The sequence below is a fragment of the Gigantopelta aegis genome, chromosome 10, assembly GCF_016097555.1.
Source record: "Gigantopelta aegis isolate Gae_Host chromosome 10, Gae_host_genome, whole genome shotgun sequence".
NCBI lineage: Eukaryota > Metazoa > Mollusca > Gastropoda > Neomphalida > Peltospiridae > Gigantopelta > Gigantopelta aegis.
The window spans coordinates 69,657,217-69,681,403 of NC_054708.1; the positions used below are offsets into that span (position 1 = coordinate 69,657,217).

Below are 24,187 nucleotides of genomic sequence, written 5' to 3' on the forward strand. Positions count from 1 at the left end.
TCTCATGTTTTTCTTGCAAAATATAAATATAAATCTGTCAACATAAATAGTAAATGGTAGTTTTTCTAAATAAATGTCACATTTATCTCAATAACTAGAACCTTGTTCTACACTATGTGTGATAAGATATGCTAATGAACATCTAGTGAAGATATTTTCAGTGGAATATCTTACCCATCTGGCATTCGTGATGTACACCTTTTTTTTTTTTTTTTTTTTTTTTTTTTTTTAATGACACCACTAGAGCACATTAACTTATTAATCATTGATTATTTGGTAATTTTGACAGTGTTAGAGATCTTTTACATGCACAACCCCACATACAGGACAGCACACAAGGTCATTCCTCGCTGGATGCATGCAGTACACTATAACATTCTCAAATGTGTGTGGTATTCTATCTTTGTAGGTTTTGTTTTGTATTATAACATCTACTACAGTTTGCCCATGTAGTGGCGACAGCGGGTTTCCTCTCAAAATCTGTGTGGTCCTTAACCATAATATGTCTGATGCCATATAACCGTAAATAAAATGTGTTGAGTGCGTGGTTAAATAAAACATTTTTTTCTTTCTTTCTACTACAGTTTGACAACATTCCTTAATAAACTAAGTCCCCTCCCTTCTTAAAATCCTAGATCTGGCCCTGTGGTGACCCACGGCCACAGCAGAAAGATCACCAACTAGGGCCACAGTGTTTAGCACCTTGTGCACCTCACTGATCAAGTTCTCCTTTTAAGTCCTCCCCGGGTGGCCAGTTGTCACAGATTCATTCACTGAAATTCTCTCTCAAAATCCTATTAATGGAACCACGTCAACATAATCCCACTGGAAAGTGATATAATGGCTCCATGTCACTGTAAGCCCACTGGAGAAGTGATCCAATGGTTTTATTGATTCCTGACTGTTACTAGATCAGATTTTACAGTTTCAAGGTTTACGTCATCACATGTTACCCTTGGTTTCCCATTTCTCTTTGTGTAGAAACCTGAAAATCAGAAGAAAAATCTGCTAATAAATGAAGGTTAAAAAATAAATATCTGTCATTTTTTAAATGCTCATGGTCAATTCTATGGTGACTGACGTTATATTTTCAGGCTATTTTGAATTTCAAACACCTGTATTTTGGTTACTTTTGTATCCAGGCATATCTTGATGTTAGGTTTATAACTGAAGACCATAGGCTAAGTAATGCTACAATAAAAATTCATTAGGCCATCTTAAGTGGTCTTCGGTGACTATTTAATTAATCATAACTGACATTACGAAAATGTAACTTTTTTCTAATGTCATTCATGGTAATTTAAATGGGCACCAAAGTCCATGAATGTTTATGCTAGTAGCACATTAAGTAGTTTATGGTCACCTGATATGAACATAACAGCATTAGTGATCAAAATACAGGTCATTAGAAATTCAAAAATTGGTTAAAGAATGTACATAATGTTAGTCTTCATGGAATTACATGTACCCTCATAATGATGAATATATGCCAAAACATATTATTACTAAAATGGTTACTTCATGCAACATGTCTTTATATTACAGTAGAATATTTCAGATACTAACAGTGCTAGTGTTGGCAATCAGGGGCCTAATTCACAAAGCTCTCTTAGGCTCTGCTAGACAACAAAGCATCCTCTTTGCAAATCTTTTAGCATTGCACTGCGATATCACAAAGTTGCTAGAGTTTAGTGAAGTAGTTCCCAGTTGAACTTTTGTGACTGACCATCACCCTGCATTGCTGTACACTTTGGCAGCAACATTTAATATGTGGCTAATAAAGGTTTGCTCTAATTAGCCACTTTATAAACACAATTATGTCCAGTGTAAGCCTTGATTTAACTGGAACAAAACATCATTCAAATTATGCTTAAATATTAATAGATATATATATATATTCTAGATCTGTAACAGTACATGATAACGCTACATACAAAATGTCATCTCAGTATCATCAGGCATTATGTAATCATTGCAATGCCTTGTTTGTGCTTTGTGTTTTCCTTTAACAAACCTGCTGTCTAATTATAGAACACATAGAACACTTTGTTACATCTTTTTTCTGTTTCCTTTATTCTTTCTTCTTTCTCTTTTATAATAATATTTATTTCTGTTCATATTTAAATTGCAAAAATATAGTACTATCGTTATATGTATGTAGTAAGTTGTATAACTTGTGTCTAATCCATTTGTTCTTTAAAAAGCAATAAAATATGTTTCAATCAAAACAAGAGTCTGGAAAACAAATGTTCATATATATCCTAAGTTCCAGGGTCATAGCTCTGATGGCAGCAAACTCTGAACAGCCCCTCAAACTGATTAAAATTTCAGAGCACTTTAAAAATGCTGCAAGTAAAAACTAATTTTTTATCTGATCTACCACTGCCCATTCACAGACAATCACTGAAAAAAAACCCACTTGAAATTCAGCCAGTAATTGTGGTTGTCAAGTGAAGATTTTGAGATAAAACACTGCAAGCTATGAGAAAAAGCTAGGGAAACCAATCAACCAACTCATCTTCAAGAGAATAATGAGACGCTGACAAGATGAGATGGGCTGGTAACATGACAGGACTAATACGTCTATACAGTGTGCAGCATGACATGATTGATATCAAACTTATTACATTTTTTGTTTCCCTTATTTCATTAGTTTTTTTTTTAACAACACTCAAGTACATTGGTTTAATAATCATCAGCTATTGAAAGTCAAACTCTTAGAGGGAAACCTGATACATTATTCCATTAGGAGTAAGGAATCTTTTGTATGCTCTTTCCCACAGACAGGACAGTATATACCATGACCTTTCATATACAAGTTGTTGTGTACTGGCTAGAACAAGAAATAGCATAATTTAGTTTTTTCTTTTTCTTTCTTTGACACCACTAGAGTACTCTGACTTAATAATCATCGGCTATTGGATGTAAAACTTTTGGTAATTTTTTACATATAGACTAAGAGAGGAAACCCACTACATTTTTTCCATAAGCAGCAAGGATCTTTTATATGCACTTTCACACATACAGAACAGCACATACCATGGCCTTTTTTATATACCAGTCATGGAGCAGTGGTTGAGAATGGGTGGGGTGGGGTGGGGGTGTGGGGAAATAATAATCATCAGAGAATGAGTCCACTGTGGTGGTTCGATCTTACGATGCAAGCACCTCAGCCAAGATCACTCACCAACCAAGTAACATGTAGATCCCGCTACCTCATTACATGTAAGCAACATGCAAGCCCAAATGAACAAACTGATTTATATGACATCTCTCTCCAGCATGCTGCAAGGAACACAATACTAGTGGCATCTAGCCGTATGTAACCACCATTATTCCCTCATCAAGGCAATAATGTAAACCAAACAGGAAACACAAGAGTGAGAATAGCTGCTCTCCGAGTCATCGCGATGAGAAATGCAGTACACAAGTCGTAATTCAGAAGAAAAACATACATGAAAGAATGCCAACCAGTTCCCAAGTCTCCTATAGTGCCTAGTTAATTATATAAAATTAGGCTTGGCTTTCAAATAGGGAACAACTCTGCTTATTAAATAAAAATACAAGTAGATGGATTTTCAGAATGAAGGAAAGGAATGTTATATTTAATGACACCTCAGCATTTCTTCAACCACGGTTATTTGGTGTCTAACGTATGGTTATTTTGACATTTGGTTGAAAGGAAGCCACATACATGTAGCTACTCCTACCAAACACAGCAAGGAATCTTTTATAAGCACTTTCCAATAGACAGGACAATACATACCATGCATTTTTATGTAGAAGTCATGGAGCACTGGTTGGAACACAAAAAAGTTCATCAAGGGCAATTGTGAAAAAAAGATAATAATTTCTAAATGCATAATATCTTATTAGATTTCTGTAATATACTTACGTCAGTGAACTACATTATTACTAAATCGATGTGCTCTAGTGGTGTCGTTAAACAAAACAAACTTTTAACATTATTATTTTATTTTTTTTTTACAAGTTTTACTGGGGGGGGGGGGGGGGGTGGGGGGGGGGGGGGGGGGGGGGGGTGCCTGGAAGTGTGTAGTGGTTAGACATCTGGAATGTGTGTGTGTTGTTAACTAGTTGCTGAATAAATGCCGGTTATGTAAATAGTTTAATCAGAAGTGATTGCAGAGTTCATTTAGTTCTACAGAAGAAACACGCAGTTGAGAAAATATTAACTGAACAGAGACATAGAGAAACTAGTTAAACAGGAAAGTTGTAGCCCAGTAGTAAAGTGCTGGCCTGGTGTACGGTCAGTCTAGGATCAATTCCTGTTAGTGGAATCATTGGACTGTTTCTCGTTCCAGTGAGTGCTTCACAACTGGTGTTACAGACCATGATATGTACTATCCTGTCTGTGGGATGATGCATATATTAAAGATCCCTTGGTGCTAATAAAAAAATAGTTTCCCATGGTTTCCTCTCTAAAATATATTTGTGGTCATTAACTACATGTCTGACACCACATACATGTACATGTGTAGTTGTGTTGAGTGTGTCATTAAATATAAAATTCCTTTCTTTGTTTTTTTTGTTTCTTTCTTTTAAACATGGTTCCCATATGCAACAACCTTAGTTAAAAATTATGGTCAAGCTATGTCTGTATTTTGTAGATAATTTGAATATTATATAAAAAATTAATTTAAGTTGCAATTTAAAATGAAAATGCCTGGGAATTGTTTATTGTAAAAAGGATGCCAGCCCATAGATGATAAATGTTTTATGACCATACATAAATAAATATGCATACTAATAATAAATATTGTTCATTGTAGTAGTTGAAATGTATGCACATTCATATTTTCTGGGCTAAAATATCTAGATATTACTATATTAACTGGAATAATTGTAACATTTCAGATGTTCCAATGATGAGGGATCTCTGGTCATTATAACAAAGTGGTTACTGCTATTTAAATAAAATGTGTATGTGTACATGTATATCATTCTACGAGTGCATTAGACAAACATTATACTTAATCACACACCAGCTCAATGCTGATGACGAATGCATTAAACTGTGTTTAGATATTTTTACACCTGGTCTTATTGTACTTAATGGCATTCACTGTTATCATTATTATAACACAATTTATTAAATATTTTAATCAATTAACAAATTAAAATGTTTTCAAAACATTGACAATCAAAACATGAAACTATACCTGAAAATGTCTTATTTTTAATTTACATTTACCGCAATGTATTTGCAATTTATATATGATAAGACTAGTAGAGTAGTTCATTCCTGTACACGCATGCAGTATATCACCCATGTCAGCATAGTTTAGTGGTACATGATGATGATAACTAGTTTAACGTGCCCATATACCACTAGGGTTTCGAACACGCCCATCCCGAGTCTGACCTTCGATAAGATCGGTGGCCTGACTCGGGATGGAGAGGGTTGAAAATGGGCAGAATTTTGAAAATAGCAATTAGTTAAAAAGTTAATAGAATAAATAAAAAAATAAAAGGTTACAAGCCAAAAATAAAAAGAATTGACTGCTCGGCCGAATATTTATATCATTTGGAGCATTTTAGAAGGACAGTCCAAAATTAAATAAGAGAAAGAAGAGAGGATCAGACTATTTAATAATATTTTTAAAAAAAGAAGTAATTTCGACATAAAATTTTGAACGCAGATCTCAAATTTTAAAGTCCGATCGATATGTCCACGTTAAGGCCGTTTGGGTGCACAGCTTAAAGGGACGAGATGGGTTGCATCCCGTCAAGAAAACCCCTAGATTGACAGTCGATAGACGTTGAAGGTGTAGTGCTGTGCTGAAATACAGATCTTGAGAAGCCGGATTCGTCTGAACGAGAGAGAGTATAGTCCAGTCGTCATGGTTTGGTATAGTGGTGCAGACGGGCCCGACTCCAGAGGATACGAGATGGTATTACTATAAAGCAAGGTAAAGATAGTGGTACACGTAGATGCGATGGGATATATGATTGATTGCCCTTAGTGGACCCATCACCTTTTATCTTACTTCAACCAGTGCCCAGGACTTGTACATTAAAGATTGTGATAACTATGGTTTAAACAACTTCCAGATCAGGTTGCCGGGGTCTGGATTAAAAATTAACATTGCGGAAAGACACTGGCTTAAGATGTGATAATAATCCAGCTCAGATTTTAAGATATCACTTGCCGGATTCATTTCGAGTTGTGCTGTGTCATAGCCAGCTTTGTTTTGTAGATCCACATAGTCACGATCATGGCAGGACACACACACCTTCCCACCTACGCAATTTGTGAAATATTTGTGCACATACCTTGTTAAAACTATCCCAGTAAATTAATTCCATTTAATGTACAATTGCAATGCATCTACATTTCACCTGAGATTGATATTTGTTTAAGACAAAATTTAAAAATACAAACTTTACTTTCTACAGTAAATTAATGGCTCGTTTCTAATTAACATATTTATTTTATCTTAAATGCCACAAGACACCCTACGTTTTGCTGGTAAAATAAAATGCAAGGTACCACACGTTATATGTGTTGCCTGAGTAAATCGATACATTGTTTTTATCAGATAAATGTTTTATTACAAAATGTTTACATTATCAACAATGAAATCTAATTTTGTGAATTTGACTGTTGACCATTTACATTTCGCCTACAGTGTATTACTAAGAATAACACGTTTGAGTACCAGTGTCAATAAAATGTCAAGTTTTATTAGGAATCGTTTTTGTCTGTTTAGGCTAGAAGGCATTAAAAATATCATATGTGCTGATGTGCCATTAAATATTTCTTACCCATCCATGCCAATATCCAACTAGTCAATAAACCCTAACGGGGCATTTATATCTTTGTTTAGCTTCGTTTTGGAAGTGTATAATATTTAATTGGACCCTTTGCACTTTACATTTATATATAAAATATTTAGCTAATAATAGTAGCAGGTCAAAAACATTATCTGTTTTAATATTATCTTTACATCCAAATATCACTAGCTCAAGAGAAAGCTTTAAATTACATATATGCTTACTGAGTTTGATAACCAATTTAAATAATCATTCCAAAAGTTCTGAACAATTTTACATTCCCAAAATAAATGCACTATAGATTCTTTTCCTTCATGACAAAACGTACACGTTTCACTGTCAATTAATTTTAATTTATATGTGAAACTATTAGTAGTTAATATCTATGAAGTATTCTATATTGGAACCAAATAAGTTTTATTTCTTGCGTGGTTACAAATGGTTTTAAATAAATAATGTGCCAATTAAGGTCTGAAATAAAATAATTTTGCCATTTTGATATTGCAGAATTTGGCTTTTCAGAAGTTACAAGTGTGTAATAATATAGTTTCGAGCCATTTCTCATAGAACAAAGTTTTCGTTGAACAGGAGAATCATCTAAATGAATATTTGTTTCTATTATATTCAGTTTCGTCTTCCTAAGGTAAGCCTTAAGTGAGTTAATAACTCCTTGATACTCTAAAAAAGATGCATTTAATTTGTATAAATTATTAAATGTGGTTAAAGTTAAAAAGTTGCCGTACTCATCAACAAGATCACAGATTTGAGATACACCTTTCCCAAGCCATTTCTTTTTTAAAAAAGAATAGGTTTCCATTTTGGATCTTTGGTTTCCAATTTTCGTAGCCATGTAATTTTCAAAGCTTTAGCATAGTTAAATATGTCTATCATTCCGAGACCTCCCTCATTAACAGGTTTACACAAAGTTATTATTTTTATCCTGTCTTGACTTTTGATTCCATACAAATTTAAATAACATTGTGTGCAATTCTTTTTGAAATGTTTCCGATGGATTTGGAAATGTTAGAAGTAGATAACTAAGCCTAGATATTAACAGAGATTTTATAATAACTATTCTTCCAAGTGGTGTTAACAACCTTCTCATCCATGTATTTATAATTTGTTTAATTTCAAATAGTCAAGAATTATAATTAAGTTTGGTCATTTCATTCAAGTCGGTACTAAAAATAATTCCAAGTGCTTTAAATGAAGGAGGATTCCATTTTAGATTAAGATTTTGTAAATATCGTATTGGACTATTCCTAAGAGAGCCAATACAGATTACCTCTGATTTATCATAATTAATATTGAGTCCTGATAATTCAGAAAAGATATTCAAGGTATTTATTGCTTCTTCAAAAGATGTTCTACTACCATCAAGTATAAAATCAGTATCATCGGCATACTGTGAAATTAGGTATTCTTTATTGTTTATTGAGATGCCTTTAATTTTCTTATTTTTACGTACAAGTCCTGCAAGAATTTCTACACAGAGAAGAAATATATAAGGAGATAATGGATCACCTTGCCTACAGCCTCTATATATATTAAATGATGAAGACACATTTCCATTAACTCTAACACTTGATTTTATATTTTGGTAAAAAACAAAAATCCAGCATTTAATATCTGTTCCAAATCCGAAAAAGTCAAGGGTTTTATGTATATATGACCATGAAATGGAGTCGAATGCTTTTTCGAAATCTACTCGTAGAAATATTCCTGGAATATTATGCGATTCAGTATAATACAAAATATCATACAATATCCTTATATTGTCACCAATATAACGACCCGGCGTGAAACCAGTTTGGTCTTCGTTAATAAGAAAATGAAGTACTTCTTTAATTCGTTCGGATATACACGCAGATGCTAATTTATAGACAACATTTAGAAGTGATATCGGTCGCCACTTGCTAAGAAAACATTTCGGTTTATCACCTTTAGGTATACAAGTTATTATTCCCAGTTTCTGAGTAACAGATAATTCACCATTGATAAAAGCATAATTAAGGGATCTGAGAACAAAATAGCCTATGTCTTTCCAAAAACATTTGAAGAATTCTGCAGAAAAGCCGTCTGATTCTGGACTATTTTCTCTTTTTTTGTGCGCTTCAATGCATTTGATAATTCCTCATAGGTTAATAAACCTTCTACAGAATCAGCCTGTGCTTTACTTAATTTGTTTAAATCTTGATCTGAAAGTAAATAATTTAGATTGGCGTCACTTATACTTTCTTTAGGAGAATAAAGCTTTTGATAAAATTATTTTGTTTCGTTCATAATTTCTTTTTTATCTGTAATAATAGAACCATCAGTTTTTTTCAATAACTGTTATGAATTTACTAATAAAATTTCTATTTTCTAAGTTACAAAAGTAATTAGTAATGTGTTCACCCTCTTCTATCCATCTAGCTCTCGATCTGATGTATACACCTTCCATTGTTTTAACATTATTACTAAGTTAGATAACTCTTTCATCATTTAACCTGACTGACTGACGTCACAGAACAGGCCTTTTTGTGATGTTATATTAATAGAGGCGGGAAATGTTATAGCCCAATGGTAAAGTGTTTGCTTGATGTGCAGTTGGTCTGGGATCGATCCCTGTCGGTGGACCCATTGGGCTACTTCTCTCTCCAGCCAGTACACCACAACTCATATATCAAAGGCCATGTTATGTGCTATCCTGTCTGTGGGATGGTGTATATAAAATATCCCTTGCTGCTAATCGAAAATAATAGTCCATAAAGTGGCGATAGCGGGTTTCCTCCCTCAATATCTGTGTGGTCCTTAACCATATGTCCGACGCCATATAACCGTAAATAAAATGTGTCGAGTGCGTCGTTAAATAAATAATTTCCTTCCTTTCCTTTCTTAACTATAAAATAATACAGTATGCTTACACAAACATGTTGACCATCATGAAATGGATACACACTCTATGCAGGTCTGTTTTTGATATTCAAACTTCTGTTTAGTGTACATTTACATGCTATTGTATTTAACATGTTTTACATCTTTATAGGCTTTCCTCTCCAAGACAAGGACCGGCCTCGGTGGCGTCGTGGCAGGCCATCGGTCTACAGGCTGGTAGGTACTGGGTTCAGATCCCAGTCGAGGCATGGGATTTTTAATCCAGATACCGACTCCAAACCCTGAGTGAGTGCTCCGCAAGGCTCAATGGGTAGGTGTAAACCACTTGCACCGACCAGTGATCCATAACTGGTTCAACAAAGGCCATGGTTTGTGCTATCCTGCCTGTGGGAAGCGCAAATAAAAGATCCCTTGCTGCTAATCGGAAGAGTAGCCCATGTAGTGGCGACAGCGGGTTTCCTCTCAAAATCTGTGTGGTCCTTAACCATATGTCTGACGCCATATAACCGTAAATAAAATGTGTTGAGTGCATCGTTAAATAAAACATTTCTTTCTTTCTTTCTCTAAGACAATATGCCAAAATTATCAAATGTTCTGGTGATAAATAAATCAATGTGTCATTAAACAAAACAAACTTTAATTTTCATACTAATAGCTGCACGCAGCACACCATCACATCCACAACATAATTAAATCAATGGCTTCATGTGTGCTGTTACACCTCATAAAGAAAAGCAAGAAATACATGTTTAACAACATCTCGGTACATTTTAAACTACAGCTATCTGTAGGTAAAGTCCAAATATTTAGAGCTCTTCGTATCTAAGTTAATGCCTCAGGTAACATAGTATGAATAATTTTATATTCTTCTCGGAAAAAAGAAATAAAACAAAACTTACCCCCAGGGTAACTTTTTCTTTCTCTTAGCCTTAGCAGATTCATCCTCTTCCTGTAAAAATAAAAATTAAATTAAAAACATATTCTGGTCAGTAAGTGCATTATAATTAATTAAGAAATATACTGTAGATCCTGAAATTAATGCGATCATAATATTAATGTGAAAAATGCGAGTTTGTGATATTTACATTAAAGGGACACACCCTAGTTACGGCTAGTTGTTAACCATTACGGCACTGTTTTTTGCTATTAAACCCATTTTTTCACAAATAAAATTGCACTTTACTTACCGTTATTATTTAGAATGTACATTTCCATTCACCTGAAGTGTTTTTTGGTAATCTTGGTAATCCTGGTGTTTGTAATACAACAAAATGCATTTTTCGTATTTCTGAAAAACTCACGCGCGTCTGAGAAAAAAAACGTTGAGCAGATAAGGTCTAATCTATTTTTAGAGGGGATATTTCCATTTCAATGTCACAGATGTTGGTATACCACGTGACCGTTATCATTTTGGTTCGGTTTGTTTTCTCGTGTACGGTTCGTGCAATTAACATCCGATTTGTTGTTCATTTGTGAGATTTTTCTTCACAGTTCATGAACATTTTCAGTAACAATAAAGCTCAGACAAGTAAGTATCGCAATACAAAACGTTACAAACCTTTAAAACCAATAATTTTGCTAAGTTCTACGATATCTGGAGAGGGGATACAACCAGGACAGAACAGTTGGAACATGTCCAGGAGAGGTGAAAAGAATGCACCCCAAGTCTGTGAAATTTGTCGTGACGTAGGCATTGTTGTGCTTTGAGCGAGATCTACCGGTGACATCAGAATACAAACTTTCAAAATTATTTCAAGCAATTGGGACATGGGGATTCCCATGGTATTTATCGATATAAAACCTGCTTTTTCACTCCATTTGATAAAAACGTGATCTAAGTGTGTTACAGGTTTGTAGATTAACCAAATTATAATTTATTTTCGCTGGATGGAATTAATAATATTACGCATTTATTTCTCAGGGGTTGGAATTGGTAAAAAAGATGAAATCTAGAGGGGTATGGGGTGGTGAGCTGTAAAAAATAGGAAATCTAAAGGAGTCCGGGGACAAGGACGATTAAAATGCAAGGAAATGCAATGTTCCATGAGAGGAAAACCATGGATCCGAGGAGAATTCCCACCTCAGATTTCTATATCTGTCCCACGTTATTAAAACATAATCTATACACATTAGGTAAATCATTGCCCCCAAAATATGCTTTGAGTGGATCTCATCAAAAACAACAGGTGCTAAACAGGTTAACTAATGTGTACACTGACATGTTAGTGAGTTGATCTCATTGAAGATGCCTGTAACTTGAACGTAATCAAAAAAGTACACAGACATGTAGTGTTAGGAAAGTTAATAAGTTAAGGCCAGTCGGATTAATTTCATGTCACATTTTGGTCTGCCCACCACCACTCGCATTAATTTAGGGACACGTTAATTTCAGGATCTACAGTATATACATATTACACATACAGTCAAATCTTGTTACAGATATCAGTACCGGTATACACACACAGTCAAATCTCGTTACAGGTATCAGTACCAGTATACACACACAGTCAAATCTTGTTACAGGTATCAGTACAGGTATACAAACACAGTCAAATCTTGTTACAGGTATCAGTACCGGTATACACACACACAGTCAAATCTTGCTACAGGTATCAGTACAGGTATACACACACACAGTCAAATCTTGTTACAGGTATCAGTACCGGTATACACACACAGTCAAATCTTGTTACAGGTATCAGTACCGGTATACAAACACAGTCAAATCTTGTTACAGTTATCAGTACAGGTATACACACAGTCAAACCTTGTTACAGGTATCAGTACCGGTATACACACACAGTCAAACCTTGTTACAGGTATCAGTACCGGTATACAAACACAGTCAAATCTTGTTACAGGTATCAGTACCAGTATACACACACAGTCAAATCTTGTTACAGGTATCAGTACAGGTATACACAAACACAGTCAAATCTTGTTACAGGTATCAGTACAGGTATACACAAACACAGTCAAATCTTGTTACAGGTATCAGTACCGGTATACACACACAAAGTCAAATCTTGTTACAGGTATCAGTACCGGTATACACACACAGTCAAATCTTGTTACAGGTATCAGTACAGGTATACAAACACAGTCAAATCTTGTTACAGGTATCAGTACAGGTATACACAAACACAGTCAAATCTTGTTACAGGTATCAGTACAGGTATACACAAACACAGTCAAATCTTGTTACAGGTATCAGTACAGGTATACACACACAGTCAAATCTTGTTACAGGTATCAGTACCGGTATACACACACACAGTCAAATCTTGTTACAGGTATCAGTACCAGTATACACACACACAGTCAAATCTTGTTACAGGTATCAGTACCGGTATACACACACAGTCAAATCTTGTTACAGGTATCAGTACAGGTACACACACAGTCAAATCTTGTTACAGGTATCAGTACAGGTATACACAAACACAGTCAAATCTTGTTACAGGTATCAGTACCGGTATACACACAGTCAAATCTTGTTACAGGTATCAGTACCAGTATACACACAGTCAAATCTTGTTACAGGTATCAGTACCGGTATACACACACAGTCAAATCTTGTTACAGGTATCAGTACCGGTATACACAAACACAGTCAAATCTTGTTACAGGTATCAGTACAGGTATACACACACAGTCAAATCTTGTTACAGGTATCAGTACCGGTATACACACACACAGTCAAATCTTGTTACAGGTATCAGTACCAGTATACACACACACAGTCAAATCTTGTTACAGGTATCAGTACCGGTATACACACACACAGTCAAATCTTGTTACAGGTATCAGTACAGGTATACACACACAGTCAAATCTTGTTACAGGTATCAGTACCGGTATACACACAGTCAAATCTTGTTACAGGTATCAGTACAGGTATACACAAACACAGTCAAATCTTGTTACAGGTATCAGTACCGGTATACACACACAGTCAAATCTTGTTACAGGTATCAGTACAGGTACACACACAGTCAAATCTTGTTACAGGTATCAGTACAGGTATACACACACAGTCAAATCTTGTTACAGGTATCAGTACAGGTATACACACACAGTCAAATCTTGTTACAGGTATCAGTACAGGTATACACACACAGTCAAATCTTGTTACAGGTATCAGTACAGGTATACACAAACACAGTCAAATCTTGTTACAGGTATCAGTACCGGTATACAAACACAGTCAAATCTTGTTACAGGTATCAGTACAGGTATACAGGTATCAGTACAGGTATACACACACAGTCAAATCTTGTTACAGGTATCAGTACCGGTATACACACACAGTCAAATCTTGTTACAGGTATCAGTACCAGTATACAAACACAGTCAAATCTTGTTACAGGTATCAGTACCGGTATACAAACACAGTCAAATCTTGTTACAGGTATCAGTACAGGTATACAAACAGTCAAATCTTGTTACAGGTATCAGTACAGGTATACACACACACAGTCAAATCTTGCTACAGGTATCAGTACAGGTATACACACACACAGTCAAATCTTGTTACAGGTATCAGTACCGGTATACAAACACAGTCAAATCTTGTTACAGGTATCAGTACAGGTATACACACACACAGTCAAATCTTGTTACAGGTATCAGTACAGGTATACACACACACAGTCAAATCTTGTTACAGGTATCAGTACCGGTATACAAACACAGTCAAATCTTGTTACAGGTATCAGTACAGGTATACAAACAGTCAAATCTTGTTACAGGTATCAGTACAGGTATACACACACAGTCAAATCTTGCTACAGGTATCAGTACCAGTATACACACACACAGTCAAATCTTGTTACAGGTATCAGTACCGGTATACACACACACAGTCAAATCTTGTTACAGGTATCAGTACCGGTATACACACACAGTCAAATCTTGTTACAGGTATCAGTACAGGTATACACAAACACAGTCAAATCTTGTTACAGTTATCAGTACCGGTACACACACAGTCAAATCTTGTTACAGGTATCAGTACCGGTATACACACAGTCAAATCTTGTTACAGGTATCAGTACCGGTATACAAACACAGTCAAATCTTGTTACAGGTATCAGTACCGGTATACACACACAGTCAAATCTTGTTACAGGTATCAGTACCGGTATACACACACACAGTCAAATCTTGTTACAGGTATCAGTACAGGTATACAAACACAGTCAAATCTTGTTACAGGTATCAGTACCGGTATACACACACACAGTCAAATCTTGTTACAGGTATCAGTACCAGTATACAAACACAGTCAAATCTTGTTACAGGTATCAGTACCAGTATACACACACAGTCAAATCTTGTTACAGGTATCAGTACCGGTATACACACAGACAGTCAAATCTTGCTACAGGTATCAGTACAGGTATACACAAACACAGTCAAATCTTGTTACAGGTATCAGTACCGGTATACACACACAGTCAAATCTTGTTACAGGTATCAGTACCGGTATACACACAGTCAAATCTTGTTACAGGTATCAGTACCAGTATACAAACACAGTCAAATCTTGTTACAGGTATCAGTACCGGTATACACACACACAGTCAAATCTTGCTACAGGTATCAGTACAGGTATACACAAACACAGTCAAATCTTGTTACAGGTATCAGTACCGGTATACACACACAGTCAAATCTTGTTACAGGTATCAGTACCGGTATACAAACAGTCAAATCTTGTTACAGGTATCAGTACAGGTATACACACACACAGTCAAATCTTGCTACAGGTATCAGTACAGGTATACACACACACAGTCAAATCTTGTTACAGGTATCAGTACCGGTATACAAACACAGTCAAATCTTGTTACAGGTATCAGTACAGGTATACACACACACAGTCAAATCTTGTTACAGGTATCAGTACAGGTATACACACACACAGTCAAATCTTGTTACAGGTATCAGTACCGGTATACAAACACAGTCAAATCTTGTTACAGGTATCAGTACAGGTATACAAACAGTCAAATCTTGTTACAGGTATCAGTACAGGTATACACACACAGTCAAATCTTGCTACAGGTATCAGTACCAGTATACACACACACAGTCAAATCTTGTTACAGGTATCAGTACCGGTATACACACACACAGTCAAATCTTGTTACAGGTATCAGTACCGGTATACACACACAGTCAAATCTTGTTACAGGTATCAGTACAGGTATACACAAACACAGTCAAATCTTGTTACAGTTATCAGTACCGGTACACACACAGTCAAATCTTGTTACAGGTATCAGTACCGGTATACACACAGTCAAATCTTGTTACAGGTATCAGTACCGGTATACAAACACAGTCAAATCTTGTTACAGGTATCAGTACCGGTATACACACACAGTCAAATCTTATTACAGGTATCAGTACCGGTATACACACACACAGTCAAATCTTGTTACAGGTATCAGTACAGGTATACAAACACAGTCAAATCTTGTTACAGGTATCAGTACCGGTATACACACACACAGTCAAATCTTGTTACAGGTATCAGTACCAGTATACAAACACAGTCAAATCTTGTTACAGGTATCAGTACCAGTATACACACACAGTCAAATCTTGTTACAGGTATCAGTACCGGTATACACACAGACAGTCAAATCTTGCTACAGGTATCAGTACAGGTATACACAAACACAGTCAAATCTTGTTACAGGTATCAGTACCGGTATACACACACAGTCAAATCTTGTTACAGGTATCAGTACCGGTATACACACAGTCAAATCTTGTTACAGGTATCAGTACCAGTATACAAACACAGTCAAATCTTGTTACAGGTATCAGTACCGGTATACACACACACAGTCAAATCTTGCTACAGGTATCAGTACAGGTATACACAAACACAGTCAAATCTTGTTACAGGTATCAGTACCGGTATACACACACAGTCAAATCTTGTTACAGGTATCAGTACCGGTATACACACAGTCAAATCTTGTTACAGGTATCAGTACCGGTATACAAACACAGTCAAATCTTGTTACAGGTATCAGTACCAGTATACAAACACAGTCAAATCTTGTTACAGGTATCAGTACAGGTATACACACACAGTCAAATCTTGTTACAGGTATCAGTACAGGTATACACACACAGTCAAATCTTGTTACAGGTATCAGTACCGGTATACAAACACAGTCAAATCTTGTTACAGGTATCAGTACCGGTATACAAACACAGTCAAATCTTGTTACAGGTATCAGTACAGGTATACAGGTATCAGTACCGGTATACACACAGTCAAATCTTGTTACAGGTATCAGTACCGGTATACACACACACAGTCAAATCTTGTTACAGGTATCAGTACCAGTATACACACACACAGTCAAATCTTGTTACAGGTATACAGGTATCAGTACAGGTATACACACACACAGTCAAATCTTGTTACAGGTATCAGTACAGGTATACACACACAGTCAAATCTTGTTACAGGTATCAGTACCGGTATACACACACACAGTCAAATCTTGTTACAGGTATCAGTACCAGTATACACACACAGTCAAATCTTGTTACAGGTATCAGTACAGGTATACAAACACAGTCAAATCTTGTTACAGGTATCAGTACAGGTATACAAACACAGTCAAATCTTGTTACAGGTATCAGTACAGGTATACACACAGTCAAATCTTGTTACAGGTATCAGTACAGGTATACAAACACAGTCAAATCTTGTTACAGGTATCAGTACCAGTATACAAACACAGTCAAATCTTGTTACAGGTATCAGTACAGGTATACAAACACAGTCAAATCTTGTTACAGGTATCAGTACAGGTATACACACACTCTCAAATCTTGTTACAGGTAGCAGTACAGGTATACAAACACAGTCAAATCTTGTTACAGGTATCAGTACCAGTATACAAACACAGTCAAATCTTGTTACAGGTATCAGTACCAGTATACACACACACAGTCAAATCTTGTTACAGGTATCAGTACCGGTATACACACAGTCAAATCTTGTTACAGGTATCAGTACCAGTATACAAACACAGTCAAATGTTGTTACAGGTATCAGTACCAGTATACACACACACAGTCAAATCTTGTTACAGGTATCAGTACCGGTATACACACAGTCAAATCTTGTTACAGGTATCAGTACCGGTATACACACACAGTCAAATCTTGTTACAGGTATCAGTACCGGTATACAGGTATCAGTACAGGTATACAGGTATCAGTACCGGTATACACACAGTCAAATCTTGTTACAGGTATCAGTACCAGTATACAAACACAGTCAAATCTTGTTACAGGTATCAGTACCAGTATACAAACACAGTCAAATCTTGTTACAGGTATCAGTACCAGTATACACACACACAGTCAAACCTTGTTACAGGTATCTCACCACTATTGTTTTTACATACACAAGCATACAAAGATTAGCCTATGTGTACAAGCTAGATGGGGTGGGGTGGGTGGGGGTGAGTCAGGGGTCAACTACTCCCACTAGTGCTGAGCAAACGTTAGTATTCAGGCAAAAACAATGTATAGATGTTGGAGTAAAATTAGCAGGCCTGAAAACTTTTCACAATTTATTTGTCAAATGAAACTGTCACATATTTGTAAGAATAAGCCTATAAACGTTACCAGCTGGTGACGTCATTAGGCAGCCCATTAACAGATGATGGGTGGTCAAACAGTTAGCGGCTCTAACACAGATGTGTAATTTGACATATTTAATCAGCTCTCGTGATTAGATAACGATTAATAAAGAATAATATGTTCATTTCTGACATAAAAAAACCTCAGTATTTAATGACTTTTGTACGTAATATGAACGCTACAGAAATTGTCTTCATGGCGTCATTACAAAACAACCCTGTTCTTTGCTTAAATTTGTGACTGGTATATCAGTGCTTTTACCACCTGAAATGTTTAATAGAGATACAATCAGATTTGTTCTTACAAATGTGTTGAATTAGAATATCTATTAGTAAAAGAAATTGTAATATGTATCAGTTACTGTGGATAACAAAGACAGAAAGAGTATTCAAGAGGAAGTATATGGACATGAATAAAATGTTCTTGGAAACTCAGCCACTGTAGGTTTTTGCAACAATACCTGAGAAAATATATTTTATAATAAAATTGTAGATTTAGAAAATATTTATTAATTATTTATTATAAGAAGATTTTAAACAATTAACCCTTGGGAACCAAAAAAAGAGAAAACTGAGATTTTTTATGTAAAAATTAGAAAACTGTTTAAAAAATAGACACAACTCTCATTATAATTACACATTCAAGATTTTAGTTGTCACCTTTGAGCTCAAATATTGTCATCATGCTCATCACTACTGGCTACCAAGAAAAAATGCCAAAAGTATATTTTGTTATTTTTCATGCCCGAATGTAGCCCAGTGATAAAGTGCAGTCAGTCTGGAATCGATACTCGTCAGTCTGCCATTTCTCGTTCCAGCCAGTGCACCCTGACTGGTATATCAAAGCTATCCTGTCTGTGGGATGGTGCATATAAATAATCATTTGCTACTAATTGAAAAATGTAAATGGTTAACTTTCTAAGACTATATATCAAAATTACCAAATGTTTCAGTTTGACATCCAATAACCGATGATTAATAAAACAGTGTGCTCTAGTGGTGGTGTTAAACAACACAAACAAACAAAAAACCTGCACCCTGTTTCACAGACACAGACAAGTATTACAACATGTTAATGTGAATTACCAATTTGTTCTTGTTATTTTAAAGATGTTTGACCTTCAGATGAACCCCTGAAGGAGAAACTATTTCGTCCCATAGAGAACCTATTTGAGCTATTTGGGTCATTGTCTGACCTTTCAATGAAGAGGAAATGGAAAAATATTAATTATTTACCAATTTTCATTTTCCATTACTTTCCCAAACCCATCTTAAAATTCTGACTTACAAGATTTGATTTTTTTTTTTTTTTTTTTACAAATGTTATGTCTTTTTAACATTTGTATGACCTGTATAAGCCATGACTGGCCAAAAAATCCATTTACACAACCTATTAATGACCTCAGCATCTTTTTTAAAGATAAAAATCTGTTTTAAAAAAGCAACAAATAAAAGCACAAGACATATTGGGAATTGGAATGTGCCATGAATGACTGTGTAGACTAGACTGTTTGTTTGGGATTCAGAGCCATGCCCTCAGTGACTCAAACCAGCTCACTATCACTCAGTGTAATGAGTTATGAATCAATCAATAACGGAAACATCAGATCAACACTGGCACAGAGTGATTGGCACCATCACCACAGGCTAGAAGGTGGGATCAAAGGAGAGGATCTTCAAACCCAATTCAAGATGGTACGTAACAACATTCATTTAATTAGTCTGTAGACTGTGGATGACCTACAGTGAACTGGAAATTATTATTTATTGAAGAATGTCATATTAAATAGCTAAATGTATTCTTGTTTTCATGGTATTTTATTAGCTACAGGTGAACTTTGGAAAATGTATCTGACTGGGGTTTTCAGGAGTTTTAAATTATCCAATTACAAATCGCAAGAATACTAGTAATAAATTAAAGATTATGAAATCTGTCTTGATCAGTTGGCCAGTGGAACATTGTTATTCCAGATTATTCGAACTAACCTTTAAATAAAACTATATTCAGTGAAACCTGTCTAAACCAGATCACAGTGGGGACCTAATATATTTATCCACTTTAGACAGGATTCTGTGTTTAGAGGGTCGCGTTTTAGAATTTAGAAAAATTGGGAACATGAAATATGGTTGGTTTTGACAGGATTCAGGCTTGTTCAGGGTTCGGTTTAAACAGGTTTTACTATACTGTATCACATCGCATCGCATTGTATTGTATACTAAGTTAATTATAACTGCACAGGACACCATGTTTGATAAACATCAACTCCTACAATTAAGAAAATGTCTCTGGCAAAAACCATGCCATAAAAAATAAATTGAATATACATGTAGTCTGCAGCAAAAACAAAATGTGGCATTAAAAACCCATTGTCGTTACTGTGTGCAATGGCAAGGTTTGAAATGTAAACACAAAACTAATATACACAATCAATATTAAAAGTACATATACATGTAGTCCACAGCAAAAACAAAATGGAATATAAAAAACCCATTGCCAATTGCAGTGTGTGAAATATAAAGACAAAACTAATATACACGATCAATATTAAAAGTACAGTACACCAAAGAATGGAATACATGTATTTGTTTAACTACACCTCAGCACATTCCTAAACTATGGCTATTTGATGTCTAGTCTAATGGCAATTCAATAATTGGTTCAGAGAAAGAGAAATAAAACCCATTATCACCAAATACATGAAGGCTACTTCTACCAATAGACAGGACAGTGCATACCATGGATTTTGATGTACCAGTTGTAGGACACTGGCAGGGGTGGGGGAGGGGGGCGAAATGGTGACAAAAAATTGTTTGTATGATTTTCTCTTGAATAGTGACATAATTTGTTTGCTTTATCTATAGTGAACAAATACTGACTACATTAAAAATGATGTCACGTATATGACATCCTTGTTTTCAGATAAAGTTTGGAACATTTAGCGTAGGTATTTTGTAAGTCACATTGCAGAGAACTGAGATTACCTGGAAGCAAGGATTAACACTTTTTATCATATAATATCTAGCATATCCAGTGTAATCAAAGTATGTGATATTTTTCAGAGCACATACTTTGAGAATTTGATAACTTAGATGTAAATGAATCGAGGTCACTGCACTATGTTTATTGACATTTAAGCAAATGTTCTATGGTGACACTCCATGATTGACATACATATTCATAGTCAATGAACAAAAACATTTTAATAGTAACTTTACACTAAAAACTGCCAAGCTTTCAGAAAACAAAAAATGCTAAGCACTAGAATATTTTTATGTAAGGACATGCATCCAAAATGACGTCATTCAGTTTGATGTCATTTCCATTGAAAAAGACACTGCATCACATATTCTTACATTATTTGAATAAAGAGTAATGGCCAACTGGAATTAAAGTTGCTTATACAGTTTACAAAAATATGTTGTATTAAGCTTGAGATTATAAGATAAAGAGATTATTACCCTTGTGTGTTTTGGTATCATCAATATCATATATTAGGAATACAAATAATGTCAGAGGCTTTCATAATACATTATTTTTATTCCTAATATATGATACTGACGATACCGAAACACACTCTGGTAATAACCTCTATTTACTTGTTACTGGGAATACAAAGTATAGTAAAATAGATTTAAACCATCCATCTCATAGTTCATAATTTTATTATAAAGTCTTTTAATAAGTTTTATTTCTCTTTCTCTGAACAAATTATTGAATTGTCATTAGACTAGACATCAAACAGCCATAGTTTAAGAATGTGCTGAGGTGTAGTTAAACAAATACATATTCCATTCTTTCGAGTACTGTACTTTTAATATTGATTGTGTATATTAGTATATATATTTATATTTCAAACCCTGCAATTGCACACAGCAACGGCAATGAGTTTTTGGCAATATAGATCAACTAATTGTATCAAATGAGGCAGGGGTGGGATGTAGCCGAGTGGTAAAACGCACGTCTGATGCATGGTCGGTCTGGGATCGATTCCTGTCGGTGGGCCCATTGGGCTACTTCTCGTTCCAGCCAGTGCACCATGACTGGTATATCAAAGGCAGTGGTATGTGCTGTCCTGTCTGTGGGATGGTGTATATAAAAGATCCCTTGCTACTAATAAAAAAAATATAGCAGGTTTCCTCTCTAATTACCAAATATTTGACATCGAATAGCCAATGATTAATAAATCAATGTGCTCTAGTTGTGTCATTAAACAAAACAACCTTTTAACTTTTAAATGAGGCACTTCTATAACTGTTAATTGAGTTTACCTTTTTCTGCATCACATAGGCTCTGGCATCTATGGCTTCACAAACTCTTTTTCCAAACTGAAATAAAACATAACACATTTCATAACAACATTGTTTGATGTACATGTGTATGTTATAAATAATAAATATAAACAGTACTGGTAAAAAAGCAAAACTTAAAGGGAGGGTAAACTCAAATATGAGCCTTATGTGTTGGAAAGATGCATACCCGAACCACCAACACATACTGACACTTTAACAAATAAAAAACGAGTAATTTTAGAATTAATAAAAAACCATGATTATTCCTTCTAACTGGGGGCAGCCATTTTGTTTCATTTTTGTGACGCCCGGTGGTATAGCTTGGGTCGAAGTGACGTCAGTTCCGTCCAACCTCTCTTAAGCACAGTGTAAACAAATGCTCTAATTTACGACAAGGCACTTAGCTTTCATCAACCTGACTTGTAAAACAACATAAATGACTTGATAGTATAATAAACTATTTAACTAAATATATATATTTCAATTTGCATCAACAGAACGAAATGGAGTTATAGTATTTTTCTTTTAAAAAAAAAAAAAAAAAAAGAGCTTCTTATTAGGCCTATTGGTAGGGTACGTTCGAGCAAAAATTACCACTCACGATACCCAAGTGATAATTTTCTTTTCTTTGGGATTACATAATTAGTCAGTTTTGTGATTTTAGATGGGAAAGTCTACTTAATCAAGGGTTTTACAGAATTACTTACAGTAATAAAGTGATAATGTCTTTTATGATTTGAGGGGCGTCCACGCGGCTAATAGATAATACCTTGTGATCTTAATAAAAGAGGCACATCTTTTTAGTGTGTCTAGGGACCGTCTAAATATACACTTGCCAATCAGGAACCACAGGTACAGGCCACGGAAAGGAAAGACCAATTAACCAAGAACACACTCCAATTATTATTCAGTACGTGGGTTAATTTATGTAAAAAACAAGTATATATTATTTTTCAATACAAAATAAGCCACCATTGTCAAAGTATTGAAATAACTGTATTATGTTGCGGGCCTACTGGGATGGATACTATTACAGAACATTGCGATGCATCTGCAAAAAATCAGGTATGTTTTGTTTCTTCAGTTCGAAGACTAATTCCTGACGTGACACGTTATTACGTAACCACCAGCTCGCCAGATGGCGTATTCACTGGGATGGTACAAAATGGCTGCGCCCGTTATGTATAATTGCCGTCACATTTAAGCTTTTTATTAATTAATTATACGATTATACTTGTTGATATTAAACAATAATGTGCGTTATATATCGTTGAATATGCATACCAGGCCAAATGCCTTAATTGTCCCTTCCTTTAAGTAAAAGGGGTATGTTCGCACCCACAACCACTCATCTAATGTGAATTAGCCTTCAACTGAATGGCTGTGATGAGTAAGTTGACAACAGGTCAGCATTGAACACATAACTAATGTCTTCAGGCAGTCGTGGGTTTTTTAAACTATTTTAATATCAGAAGACAGAAACAAAACAGATTATTAATGATTGTTCATAGAATTTTTTAAACTTATTTTCATGCTTATAT

At 35.2% G+C, this 24,187-nt stretch overlaps 1 protein-coding gene across 3 annotated transcripts in view; it reads right to left on the reverse strand.

Moving 5' to 3' along the window:
* LOC121382956 (protein FAM204A-like) overlaps positions 1 to 24,187 on the reverse strand; it is a 70,710-nt gene that overhangs the window by 32,072 nt on the left and 14,451 nt on the right. For 2 of the 3 annotated variants that reach the window (XM_041512646.1, XM_041512645.1), the window contains exons 5-6: positions 22,626 to 22,682; positions 10,572 to 10,621 (exon numbers count right to left, since the gene is read on the reverse strand). In XM_041512646.1, the coding sequence (XP_041368580.1) occupies positions 10,572 to 10,621; positions 22,626 to 22,682 (107 nt within the window). Of the gene's footprint in view, positions 1 to 121; positions 986 to 10,571; positions 10,622 to 22,625; positions 22,683 to 24,187 lie in introns of those variants that run through there. The other variant, XM_041512647.1, reaches the window with a different exon arrangement.